At 37.8% G+C, this 25,296-nt stretch overlaps 1 protein-coding gene across 1 annotated transcript; it reads right to left on the bottom strand.

The window, feature by feature from the left end:
* Positions 1-480: 480 nt before the first annotated feature.
* Positions 481-24,969, bottom strand: LOC120521989 (polymeric immunoglobulin receptor-like; the record flags this gene model as incomplete). Its single annotated transcript, XM_039743233.1, has 4 exons — positions 481-572; positions 9,393-9,474; positions 19,512-19,838; positions 24,649-24,969. Coding segments are annotated over 4 exons (822 nt in total), but the record flags the coding sequence as incomplete, so codon positions are not given.
* Between the last annotated feature and the right edge of the window lie 327 nt (positions 24,970-25,296).

Here is a 25,296-nt window from a genome sequence, read left to right as displayed (position 1 = left end):
TAGAAGCCCTCCCTGCAAGAAACGTCCACTCACAAATAAATAAAAACGCAACTGCACCAGGCATAAAGGCAAAAGAATAAGTTCTTTTATTGGGAACTTAAAGTGATGAAAACATAAAAATTTGTAAGAGCTAAGAGAGGTGTCAGGGCCGTGTGCATGGTTGAATATTGTTGAGAGAACGGCGTGACTTGAAAAAATCTTATGACAAAAGTCTCATCTTGCAGGACTTAAAATTATCTCTTTGAAAAAGTCTAATCTCAGGATTTCCTTTTATAACAGAGAGATATCCCACAAAGTTTGGATCTGTGCAAACTTTTGAACTTGTATGGTGCCTTCTTAGCTACTTAAAGAAATAAAGACTTCCTTTAAAATGTCAGGGTGTAAATAACTTAGATCTGGTATTTCCAATTCAGCTTTATTATGTGCTTATGTAGTAACAATTCATTGCAACTCACCATATTTCCTGTTTCTTTTACTCACCTACTTTAATGTATACAATGAGTATAGCCAGAGAAGACAATAAAATCAGGGCTCCTGAGGCGACTGAACGAACAATCATTTGTGTTTCAATACTGTAATGGTTAAAACAGAAAATGAATGATGAGAAAAGGTCATTTTTACTTTAAACAAACAGTAATAAAGTCACACACAGTACACTTTATGAACCAGGTAAACAATATATGAAGAAACTGTAACAACTGTAATAAAGAAAAAAGAGTCAAGGAAACAAACTCTTGTGTCTTCAACTTATTTTGCAATTATTTGACCATGACCTCTGAGGTGCTCTACCGCTTCTGATTTCTTTTGTAACTCTACATCCCGTTTCAAACTATTTGAATGCATCTTCCTCACTTCTCTTCAAATAACATAGGCTACCTTTTTTCCACTTCTTCATTACACCTTCAGGGTGTATTTTTTATGCTTACAGTCTTAATCTCTGCAATCTACTACACAACCCCAAAGATAACTAAATAGTCTCTGGTATTTTTGGACCTCTACCAAATTCTGTTTACATTTTATCTCTGACTAAACACTTCCATTGCTCAATTACATTATTCTGAGCTTCAATCCCTAGGACTGTAGCTATGCAATACTGGCACGTGTCTGTAGGGTGAGTGTAAGTAGATCTGCTTGTTTGAGTGGAAGAGTACTTGCAGATGCATTGTGAGGCCATGTTACTCCTTCTTCTCAAATTCCTAACCCAGTACATAGAAACAGTGTTGGACAGGAGTACAGAGGAATTTCACAAAAGGGTGGGCTAGGGTTGGGTTAGGGTGCAAAGGGGGCTCAGAGATATGTTTCTGATTCTCAGAGATATAATTCTGTAAAACCACTGACATCATTAAGCTAGACTTGAATTAGGAATAAAGTGTAAGAAAGTTTTACTTTTAAATTTTTATATGAAGGCTACAATGGCATAAATGATAATTGTTAAAGGCAGCACTTAAGGTTTTAATAGGACATGCTTTAACATATTTTTTTTTAAATTCATTTACAATTTAATCCTTAGTTTTAAAGTAGCACTAAAACACACTGTAACCACTGAATTTTTGAATAAGTAAACTTCCTGTTATCTTCATCCCAGCTTTTTATGTTAAATGTGTGCACATGTACATCCTATACATGATATTAAATACATAAAGTACCAGTTAATATCTTAACGATGCTGTTCTGTGTGAAGAAATCTGAAATGAAAAATGTGACACCGACGAACCTGTACTATTGCACACCTTAAGAATTGTTTGTAGGAAGAATGGAATAAAATAACACCTGAAACGCTGTGTCACTTTTTATCCTGATTGCCAAAATGTCTTTTAAGTGGTGTTGTGAGAAGGAATGACAACATTAACAAAGTGGTGAATGCTTTACCGTCTCAACTTTGTTTTTCTCATTCTTTCTCTCTTTCTTTCCTAGGTGACGAAGCGGAAGCGGAAGTAGAAGCAGACAATGGACGACAGTGAGATGAATCGCGTTGCCGTCGTCGTCGAAGAACTCCAGGGACTCGACAAACAGATTCAGAAACTCCTGTCCAGACGAAGGTACCTCGGAGACTTGATGGCTCGGCTGCTGGATAAACCACACTCAACAACTGAAGTCGACGTAATATCAACCCCACCTCGTGCCGCTCAATTCCAAGGGCAAGTAAGCTTCACCCCCGCTCCTCGTAGGAACAACGACAACGCCGATGAAGACCTTGGCGGGTTTCAGCTTTGCAGGTGGGGGTTCAAGGCTAGAACACCTCCATCGGCACAGGCGAGCATCCCAATCCAGAACCGGTTCGACCCTCTCCGCGTCCCCAGTTTGCCTTCAACCCCGGGTGATGTAATCGTGGTAGGTGATTCGATTGTACGAAACCTCAATATCACATGCCCTAATCGAAAATCTTTTGTTTCTTGTTTTCCCGGTGCTCGAGTCCGAGATGTGATGAGACGGCCCGACCATCTACGAGAAGCACAAGAGGGCAATTGGATCCATTATTTTACACGCCGGCATAAACGACATAAGGCACCGCCTGGGTCCTCTCCGAAAAGGTAATTCGTCTATCTTGACTGTCTACTTCTACTTTAAACCCCTTCCGTAATGCACCTGCTTTGATAGGACATAATGGCTTAACACAGTCTTCCGTTAAAGTGCACAACATTACTAATCTAATAACCAATCTTAATGCACATAAAAAATAGGCAGTGCGGCATAAACACCTATAATTTAATTGAAATTACTACTTCAGATCAACAATGCATTAAAACTATAAAAACAGATTGTAGATTACATAAAAAATACACACAGAGCGGCGTTAACAAAAATAACAGTTTTTGTTCCGAATACCAATAACGCACATAGAATTCAGCTCTGCCCCTCCGAAACATTAAATATGGCACTATTAAATGTTAGAGCTTTAACTAACAAGACATTTTTTATAAACAATCTTATTAGTGATAGAAACATTGATTTTATTGCACAAAGTGAAACGTGGCTTAACTCAGACGGCGCGGCTGTTTTAATCGAATCTGCGCCTCGGATTACAGTTTTACTCGTGCAGACCGCCAGGGAAAAAAGGGGGGGGCTTGGCAAACATTTACTCGAGCCGATTAAAATGTAAAGATGTTAGTTTTGGTAAATTTAAGTCCTTTGAGTATCTCTCCGTTGTTATTCATGGAGATTCTCACGTTCTAGTATTATCCGCATATAGACCTCCTAAATATAACGCGTCTTTCTTTGAGGAATTCTCTGACTTAATGTCAACTTTAATTACGAACTATGACACACTCTTAATAGTCGGCGACTTTAACTTTCATATCGACAATCAGTGTGACCAAAAAGTAAAAGAATTCATGAACCTTCTGGACTCTTTTGATTTGAGACAGCTCGTTAATCAACCTACACATAAAGCAGGTCATACATTAGACTTAGTGATTGCTAAAGGACTTAAAGTTGATATAAAGCAGGTCATTGATATCGGTCTATCAGACCATTTCCTTCTACTATTTAATATAGAAATAAAGATAGAAAACACTCATTTTTTTAAAAAACGCTTCTTTGACTCATCAGCAGCTTTAAAACTTACAAACATTCTAAGCAATCAGTCCATTTATAATGCCAACTATAATAGCGAGGATAGTGTAAATAGTAAAGTGGAAAACTTTAATTCTAAAGTAAGAGCTGCTGTTGACATAGTTACACCTGAAAAGACAGTTAAAAAATCTTCTAGCATTGCTATTCCATGGAAGACCCAAAGAGTGTCTGATTTAAAAAGAACATGTCGTAGAGCTGAGCATAAATGGAGGAAAACTAATTATTGTGGTAGATAGGGTGCGCTCTCACTCCCTTGAACCCCTGTCCACGACTCCAAATACCAGGTAAAAGTCCAACAGTTGACTTTATTAATTCACCACAGTGCACAAAGCACCCTCTCCTCCACAATACTCATATACTACACAATAAATCACAATAATACAATCCTCCAGCTCCCAGACGCGTTGCCACCCTTCCACCCAGCTCAGCTCACCGTCTGGGAGCTCCCACAGTCCTTTTATATCTCCTGACCCGGAACTGTTCCCAATCCCCAGTCCATGTGATTCTCAATCACTTCCGGGTCAGGTAAAAGCTCTTCTCCTCAACCCGGAAGCCCATCGCTCTTCTTATGATGAACTTCCGGGTCATAGGGCACGAAGAAGTCCTCGGTCCTCCCCGCAACTCCCTCTTGTGGCCCCCATGGCATCCAGCAGGGCTGTACATAAAAACCACATTGTCCATGATGCCCTGCTGGTCTTCTGGGGACCTCCATGCTGCAAGGAGGGCTCCACCTGGCGGCTTGGGGGTATTGGCCGGGATAAACGGCCGGCCATCCTCCACACTATCCATTATGAGATATTGAAGGTTAAAATAACAGAAAACAATAACACAGTCTGCCTTGAGAGGCGCTGCTATTTCTCTAATATTATAAATAACAATACTAGTAATCCCAGAGTCTTATTTTCTACAATTGATCGTCTGTTAAACCCAGGTAACACAAAGGAATGCCCCCAGAATACTTCCAGTGAAACCTATGAGAACATTGCTGTATTTTTCAATCAAAAAATTAATGATATTAGAGATAACATAGTACATCTCCCCAACACTGCAGAACCTCCAAAGCCCTGGTACTCCATTATAAACAAATTAAATGCTTTCACCAGGATAGATTTACCTGAATTACATAGTATAATCTCTCAACTGAAACCCTCCACCTGCGTCCTTGACCCAATACCAACCAGGTTTTTCAAAGAAGTATCAGGTGTGCTAATTGACAATATTCTTGACATAGTTAATTTGTCACTAGATACGGGGGTCTTCCCAGACTGTCTTAAGACTGCTGTAGTTAAACCCCTGCTCAAGAAAAATAATCTTGACCCCTCTGCTTTTGAAAATTTTAGACCCATCTCTAACCTACCCTTCTTAAGTAAAATTCTAGAGAAGGCAGTCATTATGCAGTTAAATGACCACCTCAGTAAACATGCTATTCTTGATAAATTTCAGTCAGGTTTCAGAACAAATCACAGCACAGAAACTGCACTCGTTAAAGTAGTAAATGACTTGTGGGTAAATGCAGACAGAGGCCATTTATCTGTTCTCATCCTCTTAGATCTGAGTGCTGCATTTGACACCATTGATCACAATATTCTTAGAAATCACCTTTGTCAATGGGTGGGCCTCTCTGGCAGTGTCTTAAATTGGTTTGAATCCTACCTGGCAGGGAGAAAATTCTTTGTGAGTTGTGGTAATCACATCTCAAAGACACATGATATCCTATATGGTGTTCCACAAGGCTCTATCCTGGGTCCGCTGCTGTTCTCAATCTATATGCTTCTGTTAGGTCAGATTATCTCAGGTTACAACATGAGTTACCATAGCTATGCTGATGACACACAGCTGTACTTATCAATAGCACCTGATGACTCCGACTCTCTCGATTCACTAACACAATGTCTTACTAGTATTTCTGAATGGATGAATATTAATTTTCTCAAACTAAATAAAGAGAAAACTGACATTTTAGTAATTGGCAATAATGGATTCAATGAGGTTATCAGAAATAAACTTGATGCATTAGGATTAAAAGTTAAGACGGAAGTAAAAAACTTAGGGGTAACTGTTGACTGTAATCTGAATTTTAAATCGCATATTCATCAGACCACTAGGACAGCATTTTTTCACTTAAGAAACATAGCAAAAGTTAGACCTCTTATATTATTGAAAGATGCTGAGAAATTAATTCACGCTTTTGTTTTCAGTAGACTAGATTACTGTAACGCACTCCTCTCAGGACTACCCAAAAAAGACATAAATCACTTGCAACGAGTGCAGAATGCAGCTGCTAGAATCCTAACTAGGAGAAGAAAATCCGAACACATTTCTCCAGTTTTGATGTCACTACACTGGTTACCTGTGTCATTCAGGATTGACTTTAAAATACTGCTTATCTATACTAATAAAAGGCAAAGCCCTCACTCACTCACTCACTCACTGACTCATCACTAATTCTCCAACTACCTGTGTAGGTAGAAGGCTGAAATTTGGCAGGCCCATTCCTTACAGCTTACTTACAAAAGTTGGGCAGGTTTCATTTCGAAATTCTACGCCTAATGGTCATAACTGGAAGGTATTTTTCTCCATTAACTGTAATGGAGTTGAGCTGGAAAGACGTGGGGGGCGGAGTTTCGTGTGACATCATCACGCCTCCCACGTAATCACGTGAACTGACTGTCAACACAGTATGTAGAAAACCAGGAAGACCTCCAAAAAGCGCTTAAGAAAACATGCATTATATAATTGAGAAGGCAGCGAAACAATAAGAAGCGAGCGAGTGACATATACTACCATATTCATGAGTGCTACTACATCGGAAAGAAAGCAAGGTGTAAACCTAAACTTTAAATTAAGTTCATAGACAGGCTACCGCTGGCGTTTCACATGCCCACAGGTAATGCGGGATACAAGTTTAATGAGAGGACGCAGGATATAAACGAGAGTTTTGATTACTTTGTAACTAAGTTAAAATTGTAGGTGAAGGGGTGTGCTTATGCAAATTCCGAGAGACTGTGTTTGTGGGGGATTGACAGTTAAGGCGGGTGGGGGAGTCACGTCATCATCACCCCTCCCATTTACCTCATTTCGCTCTGAGCTGAGCTTCGCGGCTAACGCTGTCTTCCGAAGCAACTTCGTCACACTGCCACCAAATACTCACTGAAAAATCCAAAAGTTAATACACACTCTGTCTCTAGAGTTTCTCCACACTGAATCCTCCAGGCACTACTTACAAAAGGTTACATTGACAATCGTGTTACGTTATTTTTAAAATCTTTCCTTTTCTTAGCGCAAGCACAGCTGAGAAGCTTCGATGCATGTGCTCCATAACGCGTTAAAAAATAATGCATTTAATCACACTTTGCATTACAAGCAAAGGGGAGCTTTTGTCAATGCATGATTTCCTGGTACACCGATTACATTGATCAGCGCATCCCGATTCATTTTACCCTCGCACCACCTTAGTTTGAGAAGAAGTATGAAAAAATATGAGGTTAACACAGAAAAACAAATCACCAATTCAAGCTTTATGAATAATCGATTCGCCATCAATAATTGTTTTGGTAAAGCCATCCTCCTTCCATTTTATAATTTTTCCCGCCACTAGCCGTGATTAAATGAACGGTAAATAAAGTAAGAGCAAAGCGACGCTGCCACCAAATACACAAAACAATTACTTTGACAATCATGTTACATTATTTTTAAAATGTTTCCTTTTCTTTTCATAACTTCATTAACACATGACATCGCTGAGCGCTATTTTGCTATATATATATATCACAGCGACACTCATAACAGTGACAAAACAATTACATTGACAATCATGTTACGTTATTTTCAAAATGTTTCCTTTTCTTTCTCTTTCCTTCTTTAACACACTACTTCTCCGCTGCCAAGCGCGGGTATTTTGCTATATATATATATATATATATATATATATATATATATATATATATATAGATAGATAGATAGATAGAGATATATATATATATATATATAGATAGATAGATATGAGAACAACATATATATATATATATATAGATAGATAGATAGAGATATATATATATAGATAGATATGAGAACAACACTCATATCAATGACAAAACAATTACATTAACAATCATGTTACGTTATTTTTAAAATTTTTCCTTTTGTTTTTCGTACCTTCTTTAACACACTACTTCTCCGCTGCGAAGCGCGGGTATTCTGCTAGTGGTTTATAAAGCCTTAAATAATTTCGCTCCATCTTATATATCGGAATGTCTGACACCCTATATTCCAAATCGTAACCTTAGATCTTCAAATGAGTGTCTCCTTATAATTCCAAAAGCTAAACTTAAAAGAAGTGGTGAGGCGGCCTTCTGCTGTTATGCACCTAAAATCTGGAATAGCCTGCCAAAAGGAAATTTCCAGACTAATACAGTGGAGCACTTTAAAAAACTGCTGAAAACACATTACTTTAACATGGCTTTCTCCTAACTTCACTTTAACTTAATCCTGATACTCTATATGTTCAATTCATCATAATAACTATTCACAGTGGCTCCAAAATCCGTACTGACCCCAACTCTCTCTTCTGTTTTTTTTTCCAGTTTCTTTGTGGTGGCGGCCTGCGCCACCACCACCTACTCAAAGCATCATGATGCTCCAACATTGATGGACTGAAAGCCAGAAGTCTACGTGACCATCATCATCGAGTTCTTCCATGAGAACCATAAATCCAAAGAGGACTGTTTGATTTATGTTAGGTAGATTGCCCAGAGGGGACTGGGCGGTCTCTTGTTCTGAAATCCCTACAGATTTTATTTTTTTTCTCCAGCCTCTGGAGTTTTTTTTGGGGTTTTTTCTCTCCACCCTGGCCATCAGACCTTACTTATTCTATGCGAATTAATGTTGACTTATTTTTATTTTTTTTTGTGTCTTCTATTTTTCTATTCTTCATTTTGTAAAACACTTTGAACTACATTTTTTTTGTATGAAAATGTGCTATATAAATAAATGTTGTTGTTGTTTCACAAATCAAATGAAGTTCACTAGAGAAAACATGAAATATATTGGGTTCATACTGTCTGCATTGAATTGAAAGTCAAAATAAATGTAAGAAACACTGTGTTGATTGTTTTTTTTGTTTGCTTTTTCCATACTGTCCCAGCCTTTTCTGATTTGCCGTTATACATGCCCCCCACTCCCTCCTAAATACTCTGAAGCTAAAATACTCTAAAATTAAAATTAAGGGATTGGCAGGCTTTTCCATATTAACATGCATGCTGTTAAAAATAGTTACACATCCCTTCACCTAAGTAAAGAGTTAGTGTGTAAAGAGAGAAGACAATGGCCGTGTGCTCTCCCCCTTGTACAGCTAAGAGGTGGAAAGAAATAATCTCTGGCAAACAATCAAAATGTTAAGCAATGACTCTTTAATAACAAACATTTCCAAAAAGACTATGAGGCACCAATGAGTATTAGATGATTTTTATGTCCGATTTATGGGGAATAACCTGAAGTTGACTTAAGAGGAGTGGTTATGAGAAATGTTCAAAAAATGATTAAAACATAAATTAAGAAGAATGTTCAATGAAACAATGCCCTGCTTCATTTATGCAACAGATAATTTCTTTCTCTTTTCTCTTTTCATTGAAGAAAATAAGATCAAAGCATTAAAATAAATTACTGAATAATATACTGTAAACTAGGAATGGTTTTGGGTTTTTTAAGTGTGTTACATCCACAGGAGCAACTAAGAATTTTAATATGTTTACATGATAAATAAAATTAAAAGAATAATCATATTTGAGAATACAATGAAATGAGAAGAGTAGAGTAGTTACCGTGTACTGAGGATGGCAGATGTTGTTGTTTGGAACTTTTCATTGCTTCTTGATGTCTGTGTACGTGCCATAGTAAACTTCCCTAAGAAAAGATTCATGGATCAGCTTTGAAAAAGGCAGCTTTTACAAATTGTGCCCATAACAAAATTTCTTCTTACAAAGTTGCATTGTCTTGTTAAATCTTGAAAAATACATGTACAAAGTTATTTAACTGGCAATGTTTATCTATGAAAGAGGAACTTAATGCATTGCAGTCAAGTGTTTAAATAGAACATTGGTGGCAGAAGATGCTGGATGTATGATGGTGCATTTGGCTATGGGACTGACCAAAGCAAGGTCAAAAATGTATGGAAAACACAGAAAAAATCAAACTTTCAAAAAATAAAAGATTAACAAAAATTATAACTGAAAAAGTTGCTACATGCTACCTGACTTACCTGTTAATTCTTTGCTTTTATTTTGCTGCGGAATCTGACTAATGGCTACATTCATCCACATTTCTACAGTATAACTAAACACAACAATATAGATTATAAATGTGTAAAATGAACGGATGGATGTCATGGATGGACTGGCATCCTGACTATGATGATGGTCTTCCTGAAGTGAGTCGAGAGCAGAGAAGGACAAAGGTTGTCTGGAGAGGAATGAAGAAGGAAGAGAAAAAGAGAATTGTAAGGTGGACAGTACTGGGGAAGAAGTTAACATGAAAAGGTACTTTGTTAAATAAAGAATTACAGTGATACCTTGGTATACGTCTGCTTTGGAATAAGTACAACTTGGTATACGTCCTGTTTGGACATGAAATATTTTGCTTGATATACGACCTTTGTTTGGAATACGACTCGCACGCTACCCTTGTCTCGAGACAAACCCACAACTGCCCATGAGCGTCAGTATGGCAGTGGCAAGCATTCAGTGAACAACCCACGTGCTACCTGTTGTATATGATTGTTCAATGATGCTTTTGTCCATTGCTTTATGCTCGGTTGTTGATTGTCTTTTGAGACGTATGACTGCCGGAGGGAGGGGTGTGGTTTAGAAGGCACGCTGTATGGAGAGTTGGTTAAACATGGTTCAAAATAAACAGCATTCGAAACATTATTCTGAGTGTGTCGCTACTTCAATCTACAGAACATTACACTACCCTTGTTTACCTCTCTTGAGACAAAGCCACGACTGCCCACGAGCATCAGTACGCCAGTTGCTAGCATTCAGTGAACAACCCGCGCTATAACTCTGTGTGAATTTTCATGTGATTTTGTGTTTTTTCACGTAAATTTGAATTGATTGTTGAAAAGTATGAAGGTGGAATGCGTATCCAGGACATGGCTGCTGCATACCGTATACCGAGAATGACGGTATCTACGATTGTGAAAAACAAAGATGTTATTAAAAAGTAAAGTGAGGTTAAAATTTCATTTATTTCATCTAATTGCTTTTGTATTTATGTATTTTAGTATTAAGCAGTGTTTAAATTATTTTATACAACCCCATCAATGCATAATATGCCAATAACAATAGCATATTTCTTATGGAAAAAATGTGTTTGGTATGCGTCCTGTATGGTATAAATCCAAGGATCTGGAACAGATAAAGGACATATACCGAGCTACAACTGTATTTATTTAAACCTGGGGCTTATGTTGATGTTGATACTTGTGTGTGAGATTTGGCACTCCTAGTGGTATATATAAATAAACACAGACACATACATTCATACATTATTATATGGTGATCTAACGATGCTTCTTTATGTTTAGAACATTGAAATAGAAATGACAATTGTTTAAATTGTTTAAATAAAATGGACTGAATAAAAAGCTATTTTTGTGGACTTTCAGTTTCTTAGATATATCTGTCTTCTCTTCCTTTCACCAGTGAGCCTTTCCCCCAACTCTCTTTCTGTCTTCACGCTTGTTAGCTGTTGTGAGATTTATGTTTGCATCAGTTTACAGTATGGAGGAAACATTAGCCGGATAAGAACACTTGCTGAAGGGCAATATTTAATGGACAAGTTAAATTAATTCAAATTCCAAATGTCACAAACACCTTGTGTTTTTGCATTACATTCAGATGTATACATTCATTCCTTTATCAAGCTATACTACTTTATTAAGAATTAATTGATTTTGTTATCACTTGTAACTCACTCATTCAAATGAGGGTAGGGTGCAAGTTAAAGCAATCTAACTTCTGATTGGTCACTTCATCGTGCTATCAAAGCAAACATAAATGATGCATTTTTTTCTGAATTAATCACATAATGGAATATATAAGGCAATAACTAAAACATTTTTACCTTGTAGTTTGATTTTAAATTTATTAAGTCAAACCACAATGAGTTTTAAATACTAGACATGATATACACAGTTTAATTCTAAAATTCAAGTACTGTATAACTGAAGTGGCAAATATGGAATTAATATTTATTTATGCACTAGCTCCATTTACCTGTTGAAGATGGGTAATCGAATTTTAAAATATTTGATATCTCTTGACTTATGTGTACCCTCAGCAATCCTCCTATGGTTTTCCTTTGTATCCTAGTGTCTCAACCTCTCTCTTGCCCGACACTTGTCATTAAAATGGTGTTCCTCTGAAGTCATCTTCTCAGACTTCATCCTTTCAAGGGCACCTTGCTCACCTTCTGACCACCTTTTGACTGCTTTGATAGGCAGCACCCCATTGCCAGCTGTGAAAACACTATTCATATTCTTATCAATAATCCCTGTCTTTGAAGGCAACTTAGGTTGTGCTTCATTGGCATTTAGTGGCCCAGTGTTGCTCACTAAGTTATTCTTTTTTTTGTTGTTGAAATTCTCCATTTTAACACTTTTTTGTCATACTTCATCCATACCACTGAGCCAACACTAATGAACTGATCAATCAGACCAAAACCAAACTGACAATCAAACTGTTTAGAGGAACCAAACACCCACACACAGCAGTGTGTTATTATTTAGTAGATTCTCTCCCGTGCCTTCATGTCTTGTTGATCTGAATTGAGCACCTGTCCAATTCAGATTCTCTGCACATCAGCCCTTTCTTTTCATTATTTAGCTCCTTCCCCTTAGGAATATCTTTCGTAAATATAACATTAGCTTTCACTGTTATGCTGATGACACCCAGCTCTTTCTCACTAGCAAACCTACTGTTTCCTTTCCACCCTCCTTGCTAGTTGATTGTATAGCAGAAATCAAATCCTGGTTTTCTTCAAATTTTCTTAAATTAAATAGTGACAAAACTGAGGTTCTCCTCATTGCTGCAAAATCAACATTATTCAAAACTGATAATTTTTCATTTGTTACTGATAATTCCTCTGTCTCCCCTTCCCCACAGGTTAAGAGTCTGGGTGTCATCCTTGACAGGACTTTATCCTTGCAGTCTCACATCAATAACATCTCCTGGTCTGCATATTTCCACCTGCACAACATTAATCGTATTCACCCCTCCCTCACTCCCCACACCACTGCTATCCTCGTTCATAGCCTTGTCACTTCTCGTCTGGATTATTACAATTCCCTTTTCTTTGGTCTTTCTCATAAATATCTTTATAAGCTTCAACATTTCCAGAATTCAGCTGCCCGCATCATTACTAGAACCCCCTCTATTCACCATATCACTCCCATTTTGCAGCAGATTCACTGGCTTCCAGTTAAGTTCCACATTCAATTCAAAATTCTTCTGTTAACTTTTAAGGCTATCCACAATCTTGCCCCTCCATATTTGTCCGACCTCCTCCATGTTGCCATTCCCTCCCACACCCTTAGATCCTCTTGTTCTATCCAGTTGACTTCCCCTTCGTCCATCTTACCACTATGGGGAGCAGAGCATTCAGTTGTTCTGCTCCCCAGCTCTGGAACTTGCTACCACCTGAGCTTAGAAATATTGAATCATTTTCACTTTTCAAATCTAAACTTAAAACTGATTTTTCTCTTTGATTACAATTGCTCTGTCTGATTTTAATTTTTGTATTTTAGTTTTAGTTTTGTTGATAATCTGTGTTCTATCTATTGTTAATTTTGTTTGTGATTATATTTTGTTATTTTAAATCATTTAATCTGCTTTTGTCATTTAATTTTATTTCTACGTATTTCCTTTGCTGTAGTTTTTATTTGTTTTATTTTGTGCTTTCCGGGTTCCATGTAAAGTACTTTGTGCCTCTCGACTATACAAATAAAGTTATTGTTGTTATTATGTTAGATAATAGCCTATCAGCAGGAATAACAATAACAATAATATTAATCCTTAAAATGAGGCAGCACAGGACACACAGATGTGGAAAAGTCCAATTAAAGAATCAACAAAGCAACAGGATCACAAATGTAGAATATGATTAAATTACGAAAGATTTAGTTCCAAGTATAAGCATCTCTTAAATGTGCTTACATTAAAACTTTTATTCAAACTTTGCAAATTCAATTCTCTTTTTTTCAAAACAATGAATGAATTGATTATTCTACTCTTCACATTTTTATAGATGCATTTTTACCATAACCAAAAAAAAAAACTTTCATGACATCACTGACCTGACAGAAGTGTTGCCTGAAGCAATTGCCTCATTGTCTCTCTTCACATGCTGGTTGATTTGGGCACAATGTTTGGAGTAACTTGACCTAATATTTGGGGGGGCTCAACTCAGGTAAATGACCCCCTGGAGCTGGGCCTGCTGTAGATGCCAAATTTTACAGATACCTGATGTGTAGAGATGCAACATAATTTTAATATAAATGAAAACATATATTAGAGAAAGATGACTTTGGGCCATAGAAAATTGCACACAGGCTGTTTTTGGTCCATGGGCTGTCAATTGACAGTCATGGGTATATGCTGTCATTACTATGATTATAGTTATTAACATTTGTGATTAAGGGAAAATACCTTAAAAAGAGAGGCACTGTAATGGTTAGCTGTTTTGGGGTGTAAAAAATTAGTAATATCTAGCAAATAGGTTGACAAATATTTTTATGTATTTATTTGTAAAATTAGGTTAATATTTGTATAATGTTTAAAGAGACAGGACATTTATGAAAAGAATTTTTTGCTCCCCCCAGTTTTATTTGATAGGAAGAGAACCATTAGGGCCAGTCTTATGACTGAATTGCATCATTTAAAAATACAGAAAATGCTAGACCAAGGGGGTTGTGTCTGAGCTGTTTTGTTGGTGAAGGACCTCAGAAAGTGTGTGTCATGAGCTTTAGAGACACAAAAGAAATTTTGCAAAGGCGTACTCTACCCTGAAGAAGGCTGACCAGAAGGAATATCAAGTGTAACTAAAAGTTTATGGGCCACCTGGAAGTACACATCAAGCATTATCAGGTTGTATGGTTTGGTTTGTGAACAACATTCAGTGTACTCTGCTTCCTTATAATTTGGGCATATTCTCAATATTATGTAATTAATTGTGTAACTTAATAAAGGTGTGCTCTTTTGAACATGTTTCTCAGCCTGTCTGTATTGGGGTTTGGGGAGCGATTTGCCCCCTGGTGGCTTTCACAAGTGGCATCCCAGATGGGACTTCCTGGCCGTCAGCAGGCAGGAGCCCCACTTTAAAAAATTTCTTGTGCCCATCCCGATACAGCAGCACCAGCGCCAGCACCAGCACACGAATGTGCATCAGCACCCACGCAGTGCCCAGTAAAGAGGCTCACGGACGCACTGCTCTTACTGATGGGTAAGAAGACAGCCAGGCGAGGTCCGAAGGCATCAAGCAGCCAGGTACTCGCAGTCGCAGGTGTTTCCCAGAGCATTGTGCAAGAAAAAGTGGCCACCCAAAAGAAAGAAGCTCCAGATGATGGGATCCAAGAGGTAGGTGTCGGGGCCTGGGACATGTGCCCAGGGAAAATTTTATGTCTGTCCCGTACACCTACTTTATAGATGGTGATTGCTCAGATCCATGTCTGTGGCTGAAGGACCATGATCCGTGAAGTGACGGCAGTGCAAGCAGTGAGCTGTCAGCCAATGAAGACTGGGGCATGCTGTACTCCAAATATAAGAATGAGGAGGAGGATCGTTTGGAGTCTCACAACCCCAGACTTCCAAGGGAGTTGTGGAGGCTTTTGCCGCACTCCTGGATGCAGGTAAAAGAGTGGAGGGTGTGTGGCAGGATCCCACTGCAACGTCAGAGAAGGTGGGGTTGGCGAACCTCCACTATGAGCCTTTATCTACCCTGCTTAAAGCAGTGCAGGAAACACGCAGGTGCAGTTCCTCCCGTCGGTGAACGGGGATGAACAAAACCTGAAGGGTCCACCAGTCGATATAATTAGTGATTTCTGGAGCATAGAGGAGTTGGAGAGAGTGCTCTAGCCTGTACATGATCTATTACAGAATTTACAACCCTTGAGGAAGGTGATTGACGGGCTGGAACAGATGGCTGAGGCGCCTCTGAAAACTGCACAAGTGGCTAAGGTGGCACAGCACAGGACTCTCCAAACAGCTGAATCCAGTGAAACAGATAAGCGATGCCTGTACCGTACAAGAAAGAGGGACGCAGTGTGAAATGGCCCCACGATTAATCAGTACCAGGTGCCAAGTAACTTCAAGCCCTACAAGGGATAAGGGGGTGATGACCTATTGTGCGGTATATGTGGAAATGGCAGAGGCACAAAAAAGGGTCCAGGTTATTGATACCAGTGCTCACAGCTCCCCGCCTCATGTACTGACAACAGTTGCCCTTTAAACAAAGGGAGACCCAGATAGTCTCTCTACTCAAAAATAGAAGGAGGACTTGGAAAAGAAGAGCCAAGTCTCTGCACAGTGCAGCATGTGAGCAGGAAAGCTTGCGTGTGACGGAAGACCACCCTCCACGAGGGTATAGGGCTGAGCCACCCTCGAAAGGGTGTGAGTCTGTTGGGGTTTCCCTATTGTTTCTGTGCTCGCAGGGAGCTGATACCAGGAGGGGAGAAACGGAGATATGAATTTAACGTGTCTGGGACACGAGTGAAGCAGCTGTCCCAACAGTAGCCCAAGACATGTCCTAGAGAAGAATTATAGGATTTCACTGAGACCATCACACATTCTTAAGTATACAATGGACTTTCTACATTTTAGAGTTCCAGGTACCATATAAAATAGTCTTTGACCGCTAGCTGCCACAGTCTTTTCACATTGGCATGCAGAGTTGATTGATTGTAGAAAGTACTGGCCATTCTATTTGAAATGTTTCATGGTACTTTGCTCCTTCCCTGCCAAACCCATGCATAAATTAATGAGGAAATTTAACTTAACTGAAGATATTAAAATCAAAACATGTATCATATAAATTATAACATAGGTTGCAGCTTCTTTTAGGGTACTTTTGGCTAGTACAGTTAGGCAAAGTGTCTCTTTATTAATAATTCACCTTATTCTTTTAGTCTGAGTCTAGTTTAATGTTTATGTCTAAGCATAAATGAGAATTGTTTTTTCTGGATTAAACTAACAAGGTTTCTAAGATTGTTTTATTGTTATCTTCTTATGCTTTCTCTCTCATCCATCCAAGAAGAGAGAGAAGCGTGGGAAGTTTCATTATTAGAACTAACTATAATCAATGGATCCTGTTTTCTTGCACACACATTAAAATTGTCACTCCCTGCTGTTTATGGGTTCCTGAATAAATATGATCTTGAAGGTCACAAATTAACTCTGTTATCTGTAATTATTTAATCATCAACCACTTGCTAATACTTTCTTCATATTTGTTCCATTTTTATAATTTCTTCCATTAAAGCACTTCCATCATTACACCATTACATTATACCATTACGTTTAGCACTACCATCATTACACTTTTCATTGGGTCTTCCTGGAAACATCAAGCCAAAGGACAGAGTAGGTCCTTGCTTAACAAGAAAAAGGAAATTTAGTCCAACAGTTAGACTAGCACACTCTTGAACTATAGGTATGTACTGTATAACCTTATTGAGGTTTTCTTTCCCTTTTGCTTTCTGTGACTCATTTAATGCTATAAGTGATGCAGCTCTTATGTTTGCAGCTGATGTTGTACTTTTGACCTCATCAGCATGTGATCTTTGGTGCAAACTGAAAAAGTTTGCGACTGAGTATACAGTTAGGAAAAGAACTAGTGCCCCCAGGTCTCAGGCTTGTTCACTGAATGTAAGTTACTCAACTTGAAGAAGTTCAATGGTATTGGGGTTTTGTTCGTAAGTGGGAGTAAAGGTGATTATGAAATTGACCAACCAATTAGAGCAGGAGCAGCAATTTTACAGATGTTAAATCCATGTTATTAAAGAGGCAATTCAGCTCTTTGGTGAAAAGTACCAGAGAACCCTGGAGTAGAACTTCCCATTCTGTGGAACAAAAATTGGCAGTTGAGGTTGTCTTGGAAACTCAGGTACATGCTGGGTGCATTCTATAGGAGCTGCAACAGGCCATTGAAAAAAGACCAAGGGGTATATTTAAGACACACTGATTGGATTATATACCTTGACAAGCCTGGGGGCATTATTGATTCAACAATTCCCTAGAAGGTGCTGGAGGAAGTTGATAGGGATAAGGTTGTCTGGTGAGAATTTTGTCATTGTGGCCCCAACCATGAAAACTAAAATGGAAATGAAATGAAGATCTAATGTCCTTTGCCTGCAATAAATTGCCACTTAAGTACTTTACTGGGCTTGACTGATGATAATAGTGAACCATGTAAGAGTGCTGGACTCTGCTGTAACTTTATATCATTTTCACAAATTTACTGTAACTCTCTGTCTTGTTAATGTCCCTTTCCAACTGGCTGTTAAATTTAGCATAAATTCTACTGGGTTCCTATGTTTTTTCATTTTTGGAGGATTTCTTTGGTGTAGCATAGGCCTTTTTATACATGATAAACTGATCAACAGTCACTCAGATTTACTTTGCTCTTTCATTTGTCTCTTAAAATATGTAACATTATAAAGGTCAGCTCAAACAAGACAGAGATTTCCATACTGTGTTATAGAATATTAGTAATCTTTTAATCTCTTTCTCAAAAAACAAAACACAAAAAAATTTTACTTTGAAAGTCCCTGTATACTATATGATAGTCAATATCTAACTTTATATATGTTACTTTTTTTTTTTTGTTGCAGGGATATAGGGTTTTTAGTTAATGACCAAACCGTATTTAAATTTCTTTTTCATGCTTTTTGTTGGCAAATTATCTAAAAGTTACATTAAATAAAATACTTTGCTGATGTTAAAGGTTAAGTTAGAACATTACAACAATCTAGACAGGAGAAGGTCATTCAGCCAAACAAAGCTCGCCATGCCTATCCACTTAATTCTTCCAAAATAACATCAGTTCTAGTTTTGAAGGTCCCTAACGTTCTACTGTTTACCATACTACTTGTTAGCTTTTTCAATATGTCTATGAATCACTGTGTAAAGAAAAACTTTCTAATGTTTGCACGAAGTTTACCCTTAACAAGTTTCCCAATGTGTCCCCATGTTCGTGATAAACTCATCGTAAACTCTTCTCAACCAGCTGTACATCAGTCATGTTTCCTCTTAATCTTCTTAAGCTTAAACTGAAAATGCTCTGTTCTTTTAGTCTTTTCTCCTAATTCATCCCCTTTAAAACTGTAATCAGCCTAGTTGCTTTTTTCTGGACATTTTCTAGCACTGCTATTTCCTTTTTGTAGCCTGAAGACCAAAACCACACACAGTACTCCAGATGAGGCCTCACCAGTACGTTATGAAGCTTCAGCCTAATGGTCATAAATGGTCAGATACAAGTCCACTTATTACTTTAGCTCTTTTTTCTCCCTGTCGTCATCTCTTTCCTATATAATCTTCTGATGATTAAAACTTTTATACTCTGGTTTCATATTTTAGCATATTAAAACATTTAGAATTTTAAATGATTGCCTCACATTTCTACTTTCTAGGGGTTTACACCTACCAGTGCAAAAAGTCAAAGGTCACACTATTGGAAACATATAATATTCAATATTTGTTATAAGAAAAGCGTATTCACTTTTTTCAAACTTTGAATAATCAAAGTAAAAACAAAATCATTAAAAACGTAATGCATCTTATGGTACTGTTCCGTAATAAATTTTCCTGGAGTTTAAGAAAAAATCAAAAATGTTAAATTTAATAAAAGATTAAGCTCCTTTGTCAAACTGTTTCAAATGATTTTCTCACCTTGATTGACTTGGAGATACACTCCAAAATATTCAGCACTATCTACACCGGTCTTAATGGCACAGTAGTACTGCCCTGTGTCATCTTCTCTGAGCCCAGTCATTGTAACTGTGAAAACTCTTTGAGTCTTGTCATCTGTGATGGAGATTCTGTCATTGCTTTTTGTTTCATCTGTCTCTACCAGAGTTAAACAGATATACAAATCACTGAAACTGCACCAGAACTTCATATTCCATGTATATTGGAAACTGTAGTGGCACTTGATGATGACAAATTCCTGAATGACTCCAGTTACCAATGATGGCCCGTACAGAGATTCTGAACCATCTGCACAAAAAAAGAAAAAATAAATTAATAAATAATAAAGGTGAAATTCTGAGGTGGTAAATGTTACACTAAAGATAGGATTGTATTATAAATGAGGGTAACAACATACTGTAAAATATGCTTAAAATTATTTTCATTTGCAAAATCCAATGGAAGAAACAAAAGGATAAGAATCAAATCTGGTCAGTTCCCTATACACAGAAATCACTGCAAAAGAAACATATTATTAAACAAGTATTTTATCTGTGTTAAAAATAGTAAAGTTATTAGAAATTTTGCATCAAATCAATAACTTCAAGACACTGCCCTCTTCTCTCATTTTGATTAGTCCAGAGGGAGTGCACCAAAACAAAAGTTCAGACACAAATTCCTTTTCCAAACAGTATTTAATCAGGCAGAAAGAAACCCAAATAAGAAAAATTTCAAGTCGCCTGTTTTTTTCATCAGAAAAGACGTGTGGTGGGACAGTGAACTTAAATGAAGTCACACAGGTGTCAAATTAGATTTCACTATGTTTTTATCATCTACACTTTAAAGCATCTGGGTGTTGTAAATATTTCTCAGTTTTATCTAATACAGAGTCAAAGGTACTGTGTCTACTGAAAAGATGATGAAATAGTTCAAAAAAGGACCTTAAGTATATATTAAACATACACTAACTATGGCAATGGCTAGTCCAACAGACAAAGTACTGTAAGAAGCAAAAGGTGACTCAGTGTTTGTGTAGGGCACAGCAAAGACCTAGGTGAGAGGGAAATATGAACTGCCAGGGACAATTTGCTACTATGCTAGTGTTGGGGAAGTGTGCCACCATGATGTGACTTGGTCTTTATGAATACTGAGTTCCCTGGCAGACCTAGAAATAGGATCATCCAGGAAAAAGTGAGAGAAAGGAAACAGCACATGAAAGGAAACAGAGGATAGGAAACTCAGAAGGGATGTGCAATTCTTCTTGACTATCAAAGTCTGATAAGAGAACAAGAGACCCCCAGACAAACTAAGGGAAGCTCATGATCTCAGGCTGGGATAACCTGGGTAGACCATTTATGAAGTCAGGGAGCCAGAATGTTGCCATGAACTTGTGGCTTTTTGAAAGGAAGTGAAAGGCATGAATGGAGGGACACCATGGGCCTCCAAAGCAACATCATGCCAAATGTCCAAGTTGCAAAAATGGGGTTACTCCTGTTTCAAAAAAGTGATTGTGAGGCATGGTGAAATATGACCTGGGGTATAGGGTTTAAAGTCACCTTATGACCATGGTTCATGTAAATTGGAGTCATGAGATTTGTGGGGAAAAGTAATCACCTGGCAAGTAAAAAAAATATCATGTTACACTGAAAGAATTAGAAATGAGAAGTAAGTTTAGGAATGCTTGTAGTACTTTAAGGTGAGTAACTCTACCCACCAACTCCAGAATCTTTGGTTCAAATCTTGGTCCTGTCTCATCCTGCATAGGTTTTTCTAAACATGTTCTAGTTTTCATTCCCATGTTTCAAAGACATGCCTTGTAAGACTACTTTGTGATACACTTACAGTACATCAAGGGTTGGATCACACCTTGTATCACTGCTGTCCGTATAGGCACTGGCTAAAAAATCGATTAGAAGATTTGTGGATCAACAACTGCTTTATCTGACTGTTTAGATTCTCAAAACAAAAATAGTTTTAGATGGTACTGAACAGAGTAAACAAATTTACTCTTTTGTAAAATTAAATAACATCATGTTTTCTGGGGCAGAAAATAGCCCTGGATGGGGCACCAGTCCACTACAATGACAAATAACTCTTTTGTCATGAAATGATTTCCCTTTTTCAATAGGAACTTAAATTTCATCTCCTTCAACCTCATGTATTAGTCTGAAATATAGCACCAAGGACACTAGTTACAACTTACTAATATGATCTTGATTCCAAGTCTTTTTTTCTTTTCTGGCTTGAAGCTAGGTTTAAGGTTTATTTGAGAACAATGAAAAAACTTATTTAGCGGTAAAAAGTATTGGATTCTTCCATTGAAGTTCCATATAGCCTTCCATCCATTTTCTAGACTTGCTTATTTCAGTTAAAAGCCATAGTGGGCTAATGTTCACCTCCAAATGATGTACCAGTTGACTGTGTGTACACACATCAACACTCAATGGTAGTTCAGTGGTTAATACATATTCCTACCCAACTCTGGGAACCTGTGCAACTACTGGTCCATTCACTGCCCTGTTTAATTTTCCAAGTGCACTCTTAAAAATACTGGTTGTTTAATGGCATTTTATGATTCTTTAATGGGTTTTGTGATTCCTTGTAGAGCCATTACTCGACAAAGCAACATTTCATTCTGGGAAAGGTTCTTTGCATTAGTTTGTTCTTTGTGCTTAAAAAAATTCAAATATATAGAAAAAAACTGAAATCTTTGTTGTGTGGTAGGCATATCTGGCAGGACACTAACTGGACCTAGCCTTTGTTATGGTATGCAGCAAGAGTTCTTTTTTTAAATCATGAGCCAATGGTATTTCATAAATCTGTTACCATCTATTCATGGTTATTTACCATATGGAGCCTGTTTCAGATCTAAATAAGTAAAGATTCCTTCTGGAACATTCATGTGGATGAGTCTTTTGAAAACTACAAATGGTTTCCCTATAACATCACTCCAAAGAACCACTCTGGTGCCTTTATTTTTAAGAGTAAATGTGTAGGTTTTATCAGGTGTACTCCAGTACTTACCTTAATTCCAAAAGTTTGGAAGTTTCCAAAATATTATCTGTATAACTGTGTGTCCTGTGTTGGACTGGCATTCCCTGCAGGTCTGATTCCAATATTACACCCAGAACCGTGAAGATAGACTTAAGTGTCCCTGCGGCTGATGAAGCAAAGTGAAAAAATGGATGGAAGTACTGAATTAAGTGCATCAACTTGGCAAACATTAAAAGTAAGGAGATTATCGAAAGATCCTTGCTTTCTAATTTCACATGAACATTCAAATGGACAGTTTTATCTATGTCCTGATGATTCTCCAATGGAGTTATGGGTACTCTGCTAATTTATTCCTGTCAGATCTGCCTTTAATGTAGTGATTTTCCAGAGCACAGGCACTTGTGTTTCCAGGATTTGCTTCAAGTTGGAGTTTTACTTTACTCATCTCTGTTTCATCAACCACTTTGCTACATATTTATGACTCACTGTCACACATGTGCGAATAGGAGGGCACTGTATGGACCAAGCAAAGGTAATTCCATGCCAGGCCAGGGGGTGGCAGGGTGCACTAAACCTTCTCCTGTTATCTCTGCAGACCAGCTGCTGGAAAACCTGTCTGATTTAGAGCGGATGATGTCACTTCCAGTTCCGGAGCCCAGAAGAACGTCACTTCCAGTTCCGGCACCCAGAAGAATGTCACTTCTAGTTTCCAGCTCCCTCAAGAATGACACTTCCGGTTTGCATCGCCCAGAAAAATTTCACATCCGGCACACAAACTGACATCAAAAGAACATCACTTCCTGTCTGATCTCTTAAAAGCCGCCATCTTTGCAAACCCTTGGCAGTTCTGTACTGAGAACATCTCTGTGCTATTTAAAAAAGTCTTTTGCAGCCAGGAATAATATATGGGTGGCTGTCCCAAACCTTTTTAAGTGTGTCTAGTCTATTCATTTTCACAGCACATATCGTCTAGTTCTTATTGTATTCCACTTTTATATGTTATTTACAACTATTGATGGTTTTAGTATTATCTAAACCAGGGTGATGCATTGACTTCAGGTTTTGGTTCCAGCTATTTTCTCCATTAGAAAACAATTACTGCTTCCAATAGAACAGAATTATTTGGCATTGTTTTTAACTGATTTTTGAGACAATTGTTATATTATCTCAAACAATGAGTTGCACAGTGAACCATCAGTTGACCAGACTAACCTGATCTCATATACAGTACACCTACTTTATGTGTCGGCTACATAATGTCTGTCTGAATATAATATTAGGGAGTTAAAGAGCCAAGGTCTGAGTGGTAATGACCTGCTCTGGTCTACAAAACATTTGAATTGTGCTCTCAGAAAAAAAACAACAGTTTTGCAAATGTCTGTTGTGGCAGAATGAGAGTACCAAAGCCATGAATGTAAATATATTTAATTACTGGTTCAATAGGAAACTGGCTGGAGTAAACATGGTGGCAATCCAGAAATTTTTGAAGATCGTCAGTTTACTGGTCATCTTTTCACTAGCATTGCATCTCTCTAATGTTTGGCTACTGGTATGCAAATCAATTAAAGCAAAGGCAAAAAAAAGTCTGTTCATGTAGCATTATTAATTGACCACCGAAGGAGAAGGAGGCTGGAATGAAAACCTGCAGCCACTGTGGCTCTCAAGGTTCAGAGTTTGAAGCCCCTGATCTAAATGGAGCCCCGAGTAATGTGAAGACAGCAGTGTAATATAAATTTGTTTTTAGATGTTGATAAATCATTTTTCTCAGTACAAGACAATGAAAGAAAACAATAAATACTTTCTGCATTCACTGGCACCTTACAAATAAACAAGGTTTTCCAGTAATGCTTCATGAACATATAGAGTCACTTCCATGATCTGTGCTGCTCCTAAAGTCCAATGGTTCCCTGTTTGCCTCTAGCTCGGTTTTCTCTGAAAGTGTTGGTACAACCAAGACAGCATGTGGACTGTGCTTCTATCCTAAAATGAAACAAAGCCACAGGGTTTCACTTCACTTTGTTTCTGCTGCTAAGGGAACTAACTACATAAAGGGGAACTCCCCTCTTTCTACACTGGACCTGCTCTGATGTGTCTGATTTAGATGTTACTTACATCCTTTCTTTACCTTTGATAGTAAGATAAACACTGTCCCTGGTGTCAGATTCTGTGCCATGTTGTGCTCCACACTGGTACCATCCTTCATCTTCCTTTTTGAGATGGGATATCACTACAGTGAACTCTCCTGCTGAAATGTTGTCACTGATAGTTATCCTCTGGTCTTCACATAGCCCTGTGGTATTCACCAGGACACGACACGATGAGAAGTTTCCTTTACACCAGTATTTGACATGGCTTTTATAAGCCTGACCATAGTGGCACACAACAGTCACAGACTGATTTAGTGAACCAATCACCTCCTGTGGTCCAGAGAAGAACTTCTTCATATCTGTAAGGGACAGAAGGACAGGTATCAACTGTGTTAAGTTATTAAATTTAGTAATTTAGTAATTGTTCATTGTATTTTTGTTTTTAACTGCAGACTTGTAAAAACAGCTTGTGCCAAGAAGCCAGTTCAAATTGTCAATGGGAGTTCATAATCACTGATGAGCGAGATCGCTGCATGTAACACAAATTTTAGAGCATCTGTAGATAGAAAGTATGCATTAACATTAGTAAATCATAACTTTGTACACACCTAAATGGTGTAAAAGGACAAAGAAGCTAAAGATAAAATTAGATGGATCATCGACATACTGAAGGTTGAGATAAATAC

The sequence above is a fragment of the Polypterus senegalus genome, unplaced genomic scaffold (genome assembly GCF_016835505.1).
Source record: "Polypterus senegalus isolate Bchr_013 unplaced genomic scaffold, ASM1683550v1 scaffold_5439, whole genome shotgun sequence".
Classification (NCBI taxonomy): Eukaryota; Metazoa; Chordata; class Cladistia; order Polypteriformes; family Polypteridae; genus Polypterus; species Polypterus senegalus.
The sequence above is the reverse complement of the archived record's forward strand: the minus strand, read 5'-3'. Positions and strand labels throughout refer to the sequence as shown.